Here is a 15,714-nt window from a genome sequence, read left to right as displayed (position 1 = left end):
GCATTCTACCTTCGAATTATACCCCGAGCCCTATTTTTTATTCTTTATTTTGAAACAGGGTCTCAATGAGTTGCAACGCCCCCCCCCTAAGTAGCTGAGGCTGTCCTTGAACAGCGATCCTCCTGTCTCAGCCTCCCAAATGTTGGGATTAGGGCCAGCTTTAGCTCAAGTGGTTATTTCCTAGTACTGATCGGACTCAACCAGGGCCAAATGCTGGGATAATAAGCGTGAGCCATCATGCTAGGCTCAGAAATGCCCTTTGAATCCTTTTGCCATAGTTTTAAGCCTTGCCATTTGATTTTTGAAAATACTCAGTATTTTGGTTTGTATTTATTTAATTATCAATGTGGTCTAACATCTTTTTTTATATTTATCCTTTTCAAATTTCTTTTGTGTGTGCGCATGGTACTGGGGATGGAACCCATGGCCATTCTACCTCCAAGCTACATCCCCCAGCCTTATTTATTTATTTATTTATTTATTTATTTATTTATTTATTTGCAGTACTGGGGATGGAACCCAGGGCATTCTTCCTCCAAGCTACACCCCCACCCCTACTTTTTATTCTTTATTTTGAAACAGAGTCTCACTGAGTTGCAAAGGGCCTCATTAAGTAGCTGAGGCTGTCTGTGAACCACGGTCCCCATCTCAGGCTCCCAAATGCTTGGATTACAAGTGTGAGCCATCACACCCAGTTTATGAATTTTTTAAACTAGGGATTGAATTAGGGGCATTCTAACTCTGAAGTACACCATCAGCCCTTTTTATATTTTATTTTTTGCAGAATTGGGGATTGAACCTCTGAACTACACCACCAACTCCATTTTTATTCTTTATTTTGAAACAGGTTCTTACTAAATTGTGGAGGGCCTCACCAAGTAGCTGAGACCGGCAGCGAACCTGGGATCCTCCTGTCTTAGCTTCAGAAGCATTGAAATTACAAGTATACACCAATACACCTGCTTTATTTTTTTGTTTGTTTTGTTTTGAAACAAGCTCTCTCTGGGGTGCTGAGAATCTAAGTTGCTGAGTCTAGTTGGAAACCTGCAATCCTCCTGTCTGGCCTCCTAAAAACTGGAATTACAGGCGTGTACCACCATACCAGGCTGTGAATTTTTCTTTTACAGATATTGCTCTTTTTCCTGTGAGGTTTTTAAATCTTTGTACTACTATTACTTATTTATGAAACTGAGGATTGAACCCAGGGTTATTTTTACCTCCCAGTGAAAGTCCCCAGACTCCTCCCCTGCACCATTGGATACTGGAGGCTGAACCCAGAGGCATTATAACTCCAAGCTATATCCCCAGCTCTTTTTTAATATTTTATTTTTAAATAGGATCTCACTCATTTGTTGTGGCTGGCCTCAAAGATGCTATCCTCTTGTATTAGGATACTCCCTATTACTAGGATTATAGGGGTACATTACCAAGCTTGGTTAGCCTCAGCCTCTTTTCTTTTTTATTTTGAAAAAAAAGGTCTCATTATATCAGTAAGGCTGTCCTCAAATTTGGGATTGTCCTCTCTTAGCCTCCTCACAAGTTCTGGGATTACAGGTGTGCAGCACCATGCCCATCTAATTTTTATAGTGCTGGGGATCAGACCTAGGTCCTCATGCATGCTGGGCAGGTGCTCTGTCACTTGCCCTAGTTATAGCCCTAGTTATAGTGCTAGCCCCACATTTTAATTTAAATTTTAAATTTTAATTTAAAATTCAGAACTAAATTAAATTTTACTTTTAAAATTTTTGTCAGGCATGGTGCCACATGCCTATAATTACAGTACTTAGGAGGCTTAGATAGGAGAATCTCAAGTTTGAGGACAGCCTCAGCAAGTAATGAGACTCTCACCAACCTAGTGAGACTCTGTTTCAAAATAAGAGTAGAGCCAGACGTGGTAGCACACACTGGTAATCCCAGCATTCAGGAGGCTGAGACCAGAGGATTGCGGTTTGCGGACAGCCCCAGCTACTTAGTGAGGCCCTCCACAACTCAGTGAGACCCTGTCTCAAACGAAAGAATAAAAAATAGGGCTGGGGGTGTAGCTTGGAGATAGAATAGAATGCCCCTGAGTTCCATCCCCAATACTGCAAAAAAAAAAAGAATAAAATATAGGGCTAGGGGTTTAACTCAGAGGTAGAATGCCCTGGGTTCAACCCCCAGCAATACACACACACACACACACACACACACACACACACACACACACACACAATTAATTAATACTAAATGTAATTTAAAAATTTAGTATTTAGAGCTGGACCAGCCTCAGCAACATAGTAAGACTCTCAGAAACCTGGCTGCGGTGGCGCACACTTGTAATCCCAGTACTTGGGAGCCTGAGGCAGGAGGATCACAGATTTGTGGCCTCAGCTACTTAGTGAGAAGCTCGGTGAGATTTAGTGAGATGCTGTTTCAAAATAAATAATAAAAAGTAGAGTTATGGGTGTTGCTCAGAGGTAGAATGCCCCAGACCCCAGGTTCAATCCCCAGTACCACAAAAAAAGAAAAAGACTCTTAGCAACCTACTGAGACCCTGTTGCAAAACAAGAAAATAAAAAGAGGCTGGTAGTGTAGCTCAGAGGTAGAATGCGCCCCCTAGGTTCAATCCCCAGTGCAAAAAAAAATAATATTTGATTTAAAATTTAAATTTAAAATGTGAAAACCTTCTAGGGAAACATAATTCATATAAAGATCTTTGGGAGTGGATTTATTAGAGCATAATATGCAGAGAAAATTCATAAAGTATACCGTTTTGTGAGTATCTGCAAATTGAAAACACCTGTGTAGCCAGTACTTGGATGTAAAAGGAGGAAATGAAATGACTCCCAGAAGCCTCCACGCCGCTTCCAATCACTGTCTCTTGACTTCTGGGAAACTGCTTTTAGATTTCTAGCACTAACATTTTTGCCTGTTCTTGAATGTCATATAATGGAATCATTATTATTCTTTGGGGTGTGGATTCTTTCCCTCATCATGGTTATTTGGGTTTTGTTTTTTGTGGCGTTAGGGAGCAAACCCAGAACCAAGCAGGCACTCTGCCACTGAGCTACACTCAACCCAACTCGAATGATTTTGCTTTGCTTGTTTTGTGTTACTAGGGATAGAACCCACGGGTGCTCTACCACTGAGCTACATCCCCAGCCCTTTTTATTTTTTACTTTGAGACAGGCTCTCTCTGAGTGGTCCAGGCTGGCCTTGAACTTGCAACCCTTTTACCTCAGCCTACTGAGTCACTGGGGTTACTGGCATGGACAAGGACACCCGGCCCATCCTATTTTTAACTTAGCTGGGCGTGGTGGCGCACATTTGTAATCTCAGTACTTGGGAGACTGAGACAGGAGGATCACAGGTCCATGGCCAGCTTCAGCAACTTATCAAGACCCTCCATAACTTAGGGAGACCCTGCTTCAAAGTAAAAAAAAAAAAGGCCTGGTGGTATAGCTTGGAGGTAGAATGCCCCTGGGATCGATCCCCAGTGCCATAAAAAATAAAAAGAAATTAAAATTAGTTTCATCCTTGTTATTTTGGGGGTCCTAGAGATTGAAGCCAGGGGTATTCTATCTCTGAGCCCCACTCCCAGCCCTACTTTTTATTCTTTATTTTAAAACAAGGTCTCACTAAGTTGCCAAGGGTCTCACTAAGTAGTTGAGGCTGTCCTTGAACCTGAGCTCCTCCTGTCTTAGCCTCCCAAGGACTGGAACTATAGGCATGCAGCACCACTCCTGGCTTTATTATCTTTTGTTATCTTTTAATTGTGTTTATTATTCCATAAAGTGGAATAAGTATATTACAATTGTTTATCTATTCCACTGCTGGTTGATGTTTCTATTTTTGGCTACTGTAAATAATAACTTCTTTGAATATTCTTGTAAATATCTTGATGAACAATGTGTACATTTCCATTGGATATATGCCTAAGAGTAGGGTATTTCTTTTTATTTTTGTTTTGGTGTTACTGGGGGTGGAACCCAGGGGCTTTTCTACCTTCGGGCTACACTCCCAGACCTATTTTTTATTTTATTTGGAAACAGGGTCTCACTAAGTTGCTGAGAGCCTCACTAGGTAGCTGAGGCTGGCTTTGAACCTGTACGATCCTCCTGTCTCAGTTTCCCAAACGCTGGGATTGCTGGGATTGCAAGCATGCGCCACCACGCCCGGCTCAAGAGTAGGGTATTTGGGTCTGAAGTTAGGAGTATTTTCAGGTCTAGTACATTCTACTAAGATGTTTTCCAAAATTGTACCATTTCACTCTCACCAACAATTTTTTAGAGTTCCATTTGCCTCACATCCCTGCTACCATTGGGGTTGTTGGCCTTAATGTTATCCAGTTTGTGTGTGTGTGTGTGTGTGTGTGTGTGTGTGTGTGTGTGTGTGTAATGTTTATTGACCATTTGGATAGCCTCTTTTGTAAAGTATCTATTCAAATATTTTTCTAGTTTTCTGTTGGATTATCCATATCTTACTCATCTGTAGGAGTTATAGTTCTTTGTAGCTTACAGTTCTTTAGAGTTTATAGTCCTTTGTTTTATATAGATACTGCAAATATCATGGGGATAGCTTTCTGTTTTTGTTGTTTTTGTGTGTGTGGTACTAGGGATCAAACAAGGGCCTCACACATGCTAGGAAAGAGTTCTACCACTGATGTACATCTTTAGCCTCCCAGAAGGCTTTTTGGAAATGATTAAGCAGCAGCTTCTCTCTGAAGAATATTCCCTTTATCTTAAAATATCATTACTCTACCCAGATCTGATCACTAGTCTATACATGTGCTGATATACCATACTGAACTCCCCATACATATGTACAATTATTATGCATCAATTTTAAAGGTATTAGAGACTTAGTAATTTTGGAAATTGCCATTAATTTTTTGAAACCAATTGAACACAAGTATGCAATTGCAGGGGTCAGTGTCATTTGAGGATGTGGCTGTGGACTTCACCCAGGAGGAGTGGGATCAACTGGACCCTACACAGAGGACCCTATACAGAGATGTGATGCTGGAGAATTATAGCCATCTTGTCTCTCTGGGTGAGGATGGCTTCCCTGTGTTATCTACAGTGCCCCCAGTAGAATAACTTTCCATCTCTTAAATACTTCAAAAATTTGACCTCAGTTCCCAGGGATTAAAGTTTCTTATTCTTTCTTAAGCCGAACAAGGTGTTTGTGTTTTCTTTTGTCTGTCTTTTCTTATGGTACTGGGAATTGAACCCAGGGGTATTCTACCTCCAAACTACACCCCCAGCTTGATTTAATTTTTTGTTTTGAAACAGGGTCTCACTAGGTTGCTAGCAGTCTTACTATGTTGCTGAGGCTCGCCTCAAACCCGCGATCCTCCTGTGTCAGCCTCCCAAGTACTAGGATTCCAAGCATGTGCCACCACTCCCGGCTGCTGTTTGTGTTTTCATCTCCCATGTGAAATGTATCCTCATTCAAATGTACCTTTGTGATTTTTTAAATCCCTAAATGGCACACAGAGGTGCCAAAGTTTGTATCATTTCTCATTACAGGGTTTCCAATGACCAAACCAGATGTGATAACCTCTTTGGAGAATGGAGTTCTTGGAATCATAAAGACAGAAACCCCAAGTTCAAGTTGTACAGGTAAGATATGAGACATGGAAGACGGTCTGTGGATGCTGGGCATGTGTTTTTGTTTTTTGTTTTGGTAGGGGGGATTGGAGGGCATTCTACCTCTGAGCTACGCCCCTAGCCCTTTTGAATTTTTTGTTGTTTGTTTTGAAACAGGACCTTACTACATTGCTAAGGTCTTGCTAAGTGGCTGACGCTGGTTTTGAACCTACAACCCTCCTGTGTCAGCCTCTCAAGTACTAGGACTCTCACTGTGCGCCACCATGCTCAGCCATGCTGGCCGTCTTTTAGGGCTTAGAGATATCATCCTAAAAGATATGTTTTGCTGCCGCTCACTCCAGATTGTTAGTTTTGTGAGTTAATATGCAATTACAGGGATCGGTGTTCTGATCAGAATGAACAGTCTGAGCAACCTCTCCTCAAATGCTGGTTCTCCTACCCTAAAACATTCTTTTTTTCTATTCATGGTTCCCTAAACCTATTTTCACATTCTCTCCCCGGTTTTATTTTCAGAAACACTCAAGTCACTTGTTACTTTACTGTTCTGATGTCTACTGGATGGACCTGTTTTTTTTCTCCCCAAGCTCTGAGTATAGAGAGACAAATACTTGGAATTTCTTTCTAACTGGTATCTATATTTAAAAGCAAATAAACTAGACATGGTGGCACAGGCCTGTGACCCCAATATTTGGGAGGCTGGGGATAGGAGGATCGCAGGTTTGAGGACAGCCTCAGAAACCTAGCCAGGGTCTCAGCAACCTAGCAAGACCTCATTTCCTAATTAAAAAAAAAAATAAGCTGGGCGTGGTGGCACATGCTTGTAATCCCAGCATTTGGGAGGCTGAGACAGGAGGATTGCAGGTTCATGGCTGGTGAAACTTAGTGATACCGTTTCCAAATAAAAAATAAAACATAGAGCCGGGCGTGGTGGCGCACGCTTGTAATCCCCGCGCTTGGGAGGCTGAGACAGGAGGATCGCACAGGTTTGAAGCCAGCCTCAGCTACTTAGTGAGGCTCTCAGCAACCTAGTGAGACCCTGTTTCCAAATAAACTATAAAATAGGTCTGGGTGTATAGCCCGGAGGTAGAAAGCCCCTGGGTTCCACCCCCAGTACCACCAAAAAATAAATAAATAAATAATAAATAAATAAATAAAATATAGAACTGGGATTGTGGATCAGAGGTAGAATGTCCCTGGGTTCAACCCCCAGTACCACTAAATAAATTAATTAATAATTAAATTAATTAATAAGGCATAGAGGTAGAAGGCTCCTGAATTCCATTACACACACACACACACACACACACACACACACAAATAACAGTCAATGCCATCAGAGGCCCACTGCTGACAAAAGTGTATTCACAGAGTGTGGTTTCTTATTCTTTTTTCTAGAAGATGGACAAGTTGAAGACCAGCTGGAGAGGTGCCAGGAAAACCAAAACCGCCATGTGATACAGGCTGTATCTACCGATGAGAAAGATGTGTCTAAGGAGCAAGGCCATGAACACGATGGCTTTGGAAACCCTCCTTCTCAGAGCGCGTGGGGAGTTTCTTCAGAACACACCCCCTACCTGAGCAACTCATACGGGAAAAGTGTTACAGACAGTTTGGGCGTACTCAGTCCCAATGGTGTGAGCTTTGCGCCTCAGAAGTGTTATGAATGTAATGGGTGTGGGAAGTTATTAATCTATAGCAGGCATGATAAAAACAACGGAATGATCCCCCAGGACTGTAACGCCTGTGAGCTCGATCACAGTCATAACTTTGTTCAGCGCGACATGACTCAGGCTGGGGTGCAAAGCTCTGAGTGCCCCGAGTGCAGGCTAGCCCTGAACATGGACTCCTCCCTCCTGATTGTTCATCAGTTCACTCGTATAGGAGAGAAACCTTACAGGTACACAGAATGCAAAGACGTGTTCAACAAGACGGCACACCTCGGCATCCACCCGACGGTGCGCACGGGAGACAAACTCTTCGAGTGTAACGAATGTGGCAAATCCTTCAGAGAGGAATCCACGCTGAACATCCACCAAAGGACTCACACGGGCGAGAAGCCCCACGTGTGCGGCGAGTGTGGCAAAGCCTTCCAGGAGAAGACGAAGCTCATCATCCACCGGAGGACTCACAAAGGAGAGAAGCCCTACAAATGCTCAGAGTGCGAGAAAACCTTCAACCAAAAGGCTCACCTCAGCGTGCACCAGAGGACGCACACCGGAGAGAAGCCGTTTGAATGCCACGATTGTGGCAAATACTTCCGAGAGAAGTCCACACTGAACATCCATCAAAGAACCCACACGGGGGAGAAGCCGTACGTGTGCAACGAGTGTGGCAAAGCCTTCCGGGAGAAGACGAAGCTCATCATTCACCAGAGGACGCACACGGGAGAGAAGCCCTACGAGTGTTTGGAATGCGGGCGAGCCTTCAACCAGAAGGCTCACCTCAGCGTGCATCAGCGAACACACACTGGGGAGAAACCTTTTGAATGCAACGAGTGTGGCAAATCGTTCCGGGAGAAGTCGACGCTGCGGAGACATCAGCGGATTCATACCGGAGAGAAACCTTATGTGTGTCCAGACTGTGGGAGAGCCTTCACCCTTAAGCTGAGCCTCAGTGCTCATCAGAGAATCCACACGGGAGAGAAAACTGATGGCTGTACTGTGTGTGGGAAAGTCTTCTCCCGGAAGTCATATCTCATGCTACATCAGAGAGCTCACACGGGAGAAAAATTTGAGAAATCCTATGAATGCAATGAATGCGATAAAGCATTCTTCCAGAAATCGTATCTCATTATTCACCAGAGGGTTCACACAGGGGAGAAACCTTATGAGTGTAATGTATGTGAGAAAGCATTCTCCCAAAAATCCTATCTCATTATACATCAAAGAACTCATACGGGAGAGAAGCCCTACAAATGTGACAAGTGTAGCAGAGCCTTCAGAGAAAAGTCCAAACTCACTGTACATCAGAGAACTCACACAGGGGAGAAGCCCTGTGACTGTCCTGAATATGAGGGGAGCCTTCTAGGGGTCAAAGTTCAGCATGGATTAGAAAGCGCAGAGATAAGAGAGACCAAAGAACTGAAAATGGAAAGTCTTTCATAGGGAAGTCAAGGGAAAAGAAGATGCGAAAGGTGAGGTGGGGATTGTGCTTTAGCTAGGGTGATCGGGGAAGGCTTTCTTGAGGACATGATATTTGAGCTTAAGGCAGGCACCAGCCATACTGGGGGAACGGCATTCCAGGCAGAAGGAATAACAAGCAAGGTACTAAAGCAAAAACCAAACAAAACAACAACAAAAACTTGGCCTTTCAAACTTCTATTATCAGTGTACATCGAATGACCGTTTTACATCAAAGAGGTTATTCAGTACTGAAAACTTTGTGTGTGTATGTGTGTGTTTGTGCGTGTGTATGTGTGTACAGTACTGGGGATGGAACCCAGGGGCATTCTACCTCCAAGCTACACCTCCGGCCCTGTTTTTTTATTCTTTATTTTGAAACAGGGTCTCATTAAGTTTCAGAGGGCCTCATTAAGTAGCTGAGGCTGGCTGTGAACTGCACTCCTCCTGTCTCAGCTTCCCAAGTACTGGGATTACAAGTTGTGTTACCATGCCCAGAAAATACTGAAATCTTTTTGAAGCCTTGAATATATGAGAACTATCTGTTAGAAGCCAAACCACACAATAGACCTGGGCAGAGGTATCAAGGGAAACTCAAATAATTCCTATATGCATAGTAACTTGCAAGTGAAATAAGGGAAAGATTTTTTCCAGATTTAATACCAAACTCTCATAGAAAAAAAATAAGAAAATCTATTGTTAAGAACACCTATTTTGCTAAGCCCAGTGGCACACACCTATAATTCCACTACTTGGGAGGCTGAGACAGGAGGATCACAGGCTCAAGACCGGCTTCAGCAACTTAGCAAGACCCTCAACAACTCAGTGGGACCTTGTTTTGAAATAAAAAAACAAAAAGGGTGAGGGGTATAGCTTGGAGGTAGAATGCCCCTGAGTTCAAACTCCAGTACCAAAAGAAAAAAAGAACACCTATTTTGTCATCTTTCATACAGAACAAGTGCTGTCTCGAAGAGAAAACGGGGAGGGAGTTATCAAATGAAACAAGGTTACAGATTTAAAGATAATCACTAAAGGAACAATGATGGGGAATATACTATAAAAGTTTCATTATTATAAAAGATGCACAATCAGAACATTGAAAAGGGAACAACACTATGGTATTAAATTTGGTTTCAAGAAGTCACCACAGCTGATAAAGCCCGCCTTTCCACCCAATGTGTCCAGTAGGCACAGATTGTGGGTGAGTTTCTCTGCGTGGACCTTCCTTCCCCCGAGATTGATCGTGTACAGCCTTCCCAGACTCTAAGCTACACGATAGGCTTTTAGAAGATCTGCTTTTGACCTACATTTCACCAGAGTTCATTCCTGCTGCTTTGGATAAATATCTCTCCCATTGGAAAGTCAGGAGCCAGAGTGATGGCATCGTTTATGGCCCCCCAGGGAGATGTGGGATTCACCTGTCTCTTTGGGTTGGGGCTGAATGTAGAGGAAATCTACTTGGCATTAGGGAGGGAGGCTTGACTTTTCCTTGGCATGCAGCGGCAGCTAGCTGTTTTGATGTCATCTGTTCTTGTCTTGGATGAAGAGGACACTGAAAGCAAAGCTTTGGGTAGTTGACTATCTACCCCCAACCAAAGAGTAGAAAGTACTAGAGGAACCGCTTCCTCATGAGAGTAGCCACTACCTATGGAACCAGCCAGTGAAATGAAAAGAACAGCAAGTTCAAATTCCTAATGCTCTGCTCAAGACAGACCGAACCCTGGGCACTCTGTAAAAAGAAACGATTACCTTGTGCATCCACTGAACTCCTTCCCACCTTCCCAGTCTGTCGTTTGCAATTTAGGATTTTGATTGTGAAATAGACGGTGGGGAACTGACGGTCAGGATGGTTATATATGGGAAGATATGGGAGAATGTGAATATTTTACCCCCCCAGTTCCCACTGACCTTCCTGTGTAAACTGAATCTAATCCCATTCTTCCCTGAAGAGATTGTATTTGTCTTAAATAAAGACCCTGTAGTGACCTCAGCTGACACTGATACTTTTTTTTTTGGTGGTACTAGGGTTCCTGGAAACCCTTCTACCTCCAGGCTACACTCCCAGACCTATTGTATATAGTTTTTTTTTTTTATTTGGAAACAGGGTCTCTTAAGCCAGTGAGGCTGGTTTCGAACCTGCGTGATCCTCCTGTCTTCACCTCCCAAGCGCGGGGATTACAAGTATGAGCCACCAGGCCTGGCTGACACTGGTACTTTTGAAGGGAAGTCAGTTTGCATATCCTTCTACCCTGCCACTCTCACTCCAAACCTGTAACTGTCTTCTGTACCGAGTGTTTTGTGCTTTATGAATATTAATTCATCTAGTCCTCTCAATAACCCCAAGGGGTCATTGCTGTCATGATCATCCTCATTTTCAAGATGAGGAAATTGTGGCACAGAAAAATTTACTGCCTCTCTTGGGACAACTAGTGGTACAGATGGTATGTGAATCAAGGAGTAACTGTGCTATTAAGCACCACACTGTCCTCTTCTTCCCATCCCAAGTGATCCTGACCCCCTCTCTTTCTTTTTCTCCTCCTCCATCTCCTCCTCCTCCTCCTTATCTATCTATCTATCTATCTATCTATCTATCTATCTATCTATCTCTCTATCTATCTAGTGAAGGTATAGAGGAAGCGATTGAATGGGGATACCTCCAGGCATTGGAAAAATGAAGACTCAGGTGGTGGTTCTTGCATTGCTTATTAGTATCACCTTTTATTAAATCCACAGAAGAGAAAAAAGGAAAAGAAAATCTCTATGGCTGGGAATCGAAGTCACCAATCAATTTTCCTTGGGTTAGTTTTTGCATGCATCTTACACCCCTTGAGCCATTCAGATAAATCATGGCCAGAACAGTGCCGGCTCCAAGAATCCCTGGGAAATGAAGGGAAGGAGGGAGGAAGAAGTGGCGAAGTCAGTGTGGTAGCAGTACCACCGTCTCTGGCTGCTGGGATCCAGATCATCCTTATTTACTTACCAGGCATTCATACTACTTTGTGAGGATACCACACGCTTGGCACACAAAATATCATCCAGAATATGGCGGTTGAGGAGGTCTAGGGGGAAGAGAGGGACGTGATCTGGGGTATTGGTGACAGAGCAACATTGTGAGGAAGCCCAGGGTTTCTTGGTTGCTCAGTGCCTGGAAAAAGTCATTATTGATTTACCTTGTCTTAGAGAACCCGAACCTCGAGGGTGGCCAGTCTTGGACAACCTCAGCCTTCAACACGCCCAACCCTGGGTGATCTTTCCTATTATGTTGCCAGAACTTAGAGAATCTCAACCTCCATTTGTTCTGTCTCCATATAATTTAGCGTCCATGTTGGCCTGTCTTGGACAGCCTCAACCATTCTGGTTAACCCCAAACAACTTCAGCAGCTTATCCTAATTCTTCCCCAATGCGACCACACACTCTTTTCGGAAAAGTTCTCTTATTTCTGCATGGAGACAGTTTGTTTCTGTTCCTGCTTCCAAATATTTGCTTTTTCCCTCGGGACTTAGATAATTTCAACCCCAAATCAGGATGGTTTCCCAAGTGTCAGAAAACTGCAGTTCCCATTATGGGTGAGGTTTGTGGATCTGCATTCTCCCGGCTTGGGTAATCTCTCTGGTGAAGGATTCAGGACAGTTCCTCTAACATCCTAGATAACTCTCCTCCTTTCCCCATCATTTTTCTGCTTCTGTGGGAGATTGTGGCTTAGATCATCTTTCCCTTTGTGTGTGGCCTGTGGGACCAGGCAGGAACACCATGTGACTATAGTATCGCCTTACCACGACAATCCATGTGGCAGAGGTTCTGGGTGGGTGTGATTCCGTTGTCACACCACCAGGCAGAGTTCAGCTGGAAAATGCCATATTCGCTGCTGCCATCAGGGTTGTGGTCCACAAAGGAGGTGTCAAAGCCACTCTCGTAGTGTGCCATGCACAGCCCTGGAACAGAGGAGAGGAGAGGTAGGAGGTGGGCATGGGGCTTAGAAACAGGAAAGGCTCGAATGGGGTGGGGGCGAAGGCAGGGATGATTATCATCTTAGTCGTGAGGTTGATGATTTGGGCTTAGTGGTGGGATGTCGTTGGTGATTCTGGTGAGCTATCCGTGATGGTGGGGGTGATGATATTCATGATACAAGCAGTGATGTTTTGATGGTAGTGATGGTGTTGGTGGTTGAGCTTAAGGTGAGCGTGGTGAAGTAAATGGTGGTGATGACATGGGAGCTGAGTTAAACATCTCACCAATCAGGGAGTGGTTGTGAAGACCACACCCTGGCTCAGAGAGGCAAAACGTGATGAGGGAGGTCTGGGTCTGAGCGCGGGGAGTGTGTGTGTGGGGGTCTGGACGGGACTTGGGGTAACTGGAGTCTCACAGTCTCCAATGCTATAGCCTCTGTAGCCATCGAGGCCTGCTTTCTCCAGCTTCTTTGCCAGCTCACAGCGTTCAAAAATCTTGGCATCCACACCAACAACCATCAGTGTGGTCCAGATCACTACAGCAGTGGCCAAGGTCTGCATTGTGGCAACCACAAGCCCTTCTAGCTGACTCTTTGCTCCAGACTCACCAGTGGCTTCAGATTTCAAGGCATTCTGGAACTCTGGGCTCTATGAGCACTGGTCAAATGATAGATTTTGGAATACTGAAGTCCGAAGTCTGGGCCCTGCTTTCCCCAGTGCTGGCTCTGTTAAAAACCAAGGGATACACACAGAAAAAGAAAGATCCTGACATATACACTGAGATGTTAGGAGATAAAGACAAGGAGAAACCCAGAAATGGGAGAAAGAGATGCAGGGAGAGAGTGGTTGGGGATACACCGAGGACAGACAGGACTTGAATACTAGGCCATACTCTGGGCACACATTCCCCTACAGTTACTGTCCCACAGTATTCTTTATTTTGGTATGAGGGATTGAACACAGAGGCATTATACCTCCAAGCTACACCTCCCAAGCCCCATTTTATTTTGAAACAGGGACGATCTGGGTGTGGTGGCTCATGCGTGTAATCTCAGTACTTGGGAGGATAAGACAGGAGGATCACAGTTCGTGGCCATCCTCAGCAACTTAGACCCTTTTCAACTTAGAGAAACCCTGTTTCAAAATAAAAATAGTAAACTAGGGTTAGGGGTCTAGCTCAGAGGTAGAACCACCCCTATACAAGAAAGAAAAGAAAAGAAAAGATAATGGGAAACATTTTTTTTTTGTGGTACTGGGGATGGGACCCAGGGGCTTTTCTACCTCCAGGCTACACTCCCAGACCTATTTTATACTTTATTTGGAAGCAGGGTCTCACTAAGTTGCTGAGACCGTCACTAAGTAGCTGAGGCTGGCTTCGAACCTGTGCGATCCTCCTATCTCAGCCTCCCATGTGTGGGGATTACAAGCGTGCACCACCATACCCGGCTATGGGAAACGTTTTTAACCCAAACCATCAGTGGGGCACGGTGGCACATTCCTGTAATCCCAGTACTTCGGAGGCTAAGACAGGATGATCACAGGTTCAAGGCCAGTGCATGGTAACTTAATGAGATCCTGTTTCAAAATAAAAAGTAAAAAAAAAAAAAAAAGAAAAAAGAAAAAGAAAAAAAAGGGCCAGGATCATAGCGCAGAGACAGAATATCCTTGAGTTCAATCCCCAGTACCCAACCCCCAGAATCTAAACCATAACAGTCTGTGCTGCTCTAAGAGACTACCTGAGACCAGGTAATTTATAAAGAACAGAAATTTATATCCTCACAGTTCTGGAGGCTGGGATTTTCCAAGATCAAGCCAATGACATCTGGACAGGGTTTTCCCTGGTAGGCTCACATGGTGGAAGGCAGGAGGGCAAGAAAGAATGAAAGTATTCCTTCACGCCCTCTATAGCAGCACTCGTCATTCACGAGAATGGAGCCCTGTGACCTAAACACCTGCGCTAATGCCCTGCCTCTCAACACTACTGCACTGGGACTAAGTTTCTAACGCCTGAGCTGGGAGTGCTGGTGCACACCTATAATCCCAGTACTTCAGAGACTGAAACCTGAGGATTGCAGGTTCGAAGCCAACCTTGGGTTCAATCCCCAGCACTTCCCCAAATCATATCCATCTTACGTCCACAAGGAAATATGAGCCCCCCCCCCTGACTGAGGAAGCTCTACAACACCTCACAGCTGCCCACACCTCCCACATTCCCAACATACTGACAGTGGCTCCGCCCATCCATTGAAAGCAACCTGTCAGCCACAATTTGTCATGAAAACTTGTACTTCTTGGTGTGTATGTGTGTGTGCTGGGGATTGAACCCACGGGCATTTGACGTCTGAGCTACACACCCAGCCCTATTTTATTTTTATTTAATTTTAATTTTTAACTTTTTTGGTGGTACTGGGGGTGGAACCCAGAGGCTTTCTACCTCCGGACTATACTCCCAGACCTATTTTATATATTTTATTTGGAAATAGGGGGTCTCTCTCTCTCTCTCTCTCTCTCTCTTTTTAGTGGTACTGGGGGTGGAACCCAGGGGCTTTCTACCTCCGGGCTACACTCCCAGACCTATTTTATATTTTATTTGGAAACAGGGTCTCACTGAGTTGCTGAGAGCCTCACTAAGTAGCTTGAGGCTGGCTTCGAACCTGTGCGATCCTCCTGTCTCAGCCTCCCAAGAGCCGGGATTACAAGCGTGCGCCACCACGCCTGGCTTTATTTTTATTTTGAAACAGGGTCTTGCTAGGTTGCTGAGCATTTCACTACTTGCTGAGGCTGTCCTCAACCCTGCAATCCTCCTGTCTCAGCCTCCCATGTACTAGGATTACAGGCATGCGCCACCATGCCTGGCTACCCACTATTACACTGCCCTCACCCCTGTTGTGTGTCCCATATCACTATTTCTTCTTCAGTTTGATATCTTCATACTGTTCTACCATCCTTCAAACACTAGAACGGATACTCCCAGCCCGAGCCACTGGATGGAGCCACTGGCTTAACCCCTACCGTTCTTGTTTTTTGTGTACGCCCAGCACTCGGTCCCGTGCCCT

General features: G+C 44.5%; 1 protein-coding gene across 1 annotated transcript; it reads right to left on the bottom strand.

Moving 5' to 3' along the window:
- Nucleotides 1–11,487: 11,487 nt before the first annotated feature.
- SPACA5B (sperm acrosome associated 5B) lies at nt 11,488–13,219 on the bottom strand (the record flags this gene model as incomplete). Its single annotated transcript, XM_080718860.1, has 4 exons — nt 11,488–11,587; nt 11,691–11,769; nt 12,485–12,643; nt 13,075–13,219. 4 exons carry the CDS (start codon nt 13,217–13,219, stop codon nt 11,488–11,490), a joined length of 483 nt encoding a protein of 160 aa, XP_080574986.1.
- Nucleotides 13,220–15,714: the final 2,495 nt, after the last annotated feature.

This window comes from Muscardinus avellanarius, assembly GCF_963383645.1.
Source record: "Muscardinus avellanarius genome assembly, chromosome: X".
NCBI lineage: Eukaryota > Metazoa > Chordata > Mammalia > Rodentia > Gliridae > Muscardinus > Muscardinus avellanarius.
This window is presented reverse-complemented; position numbering and strand designations above follow the sequence as displayed.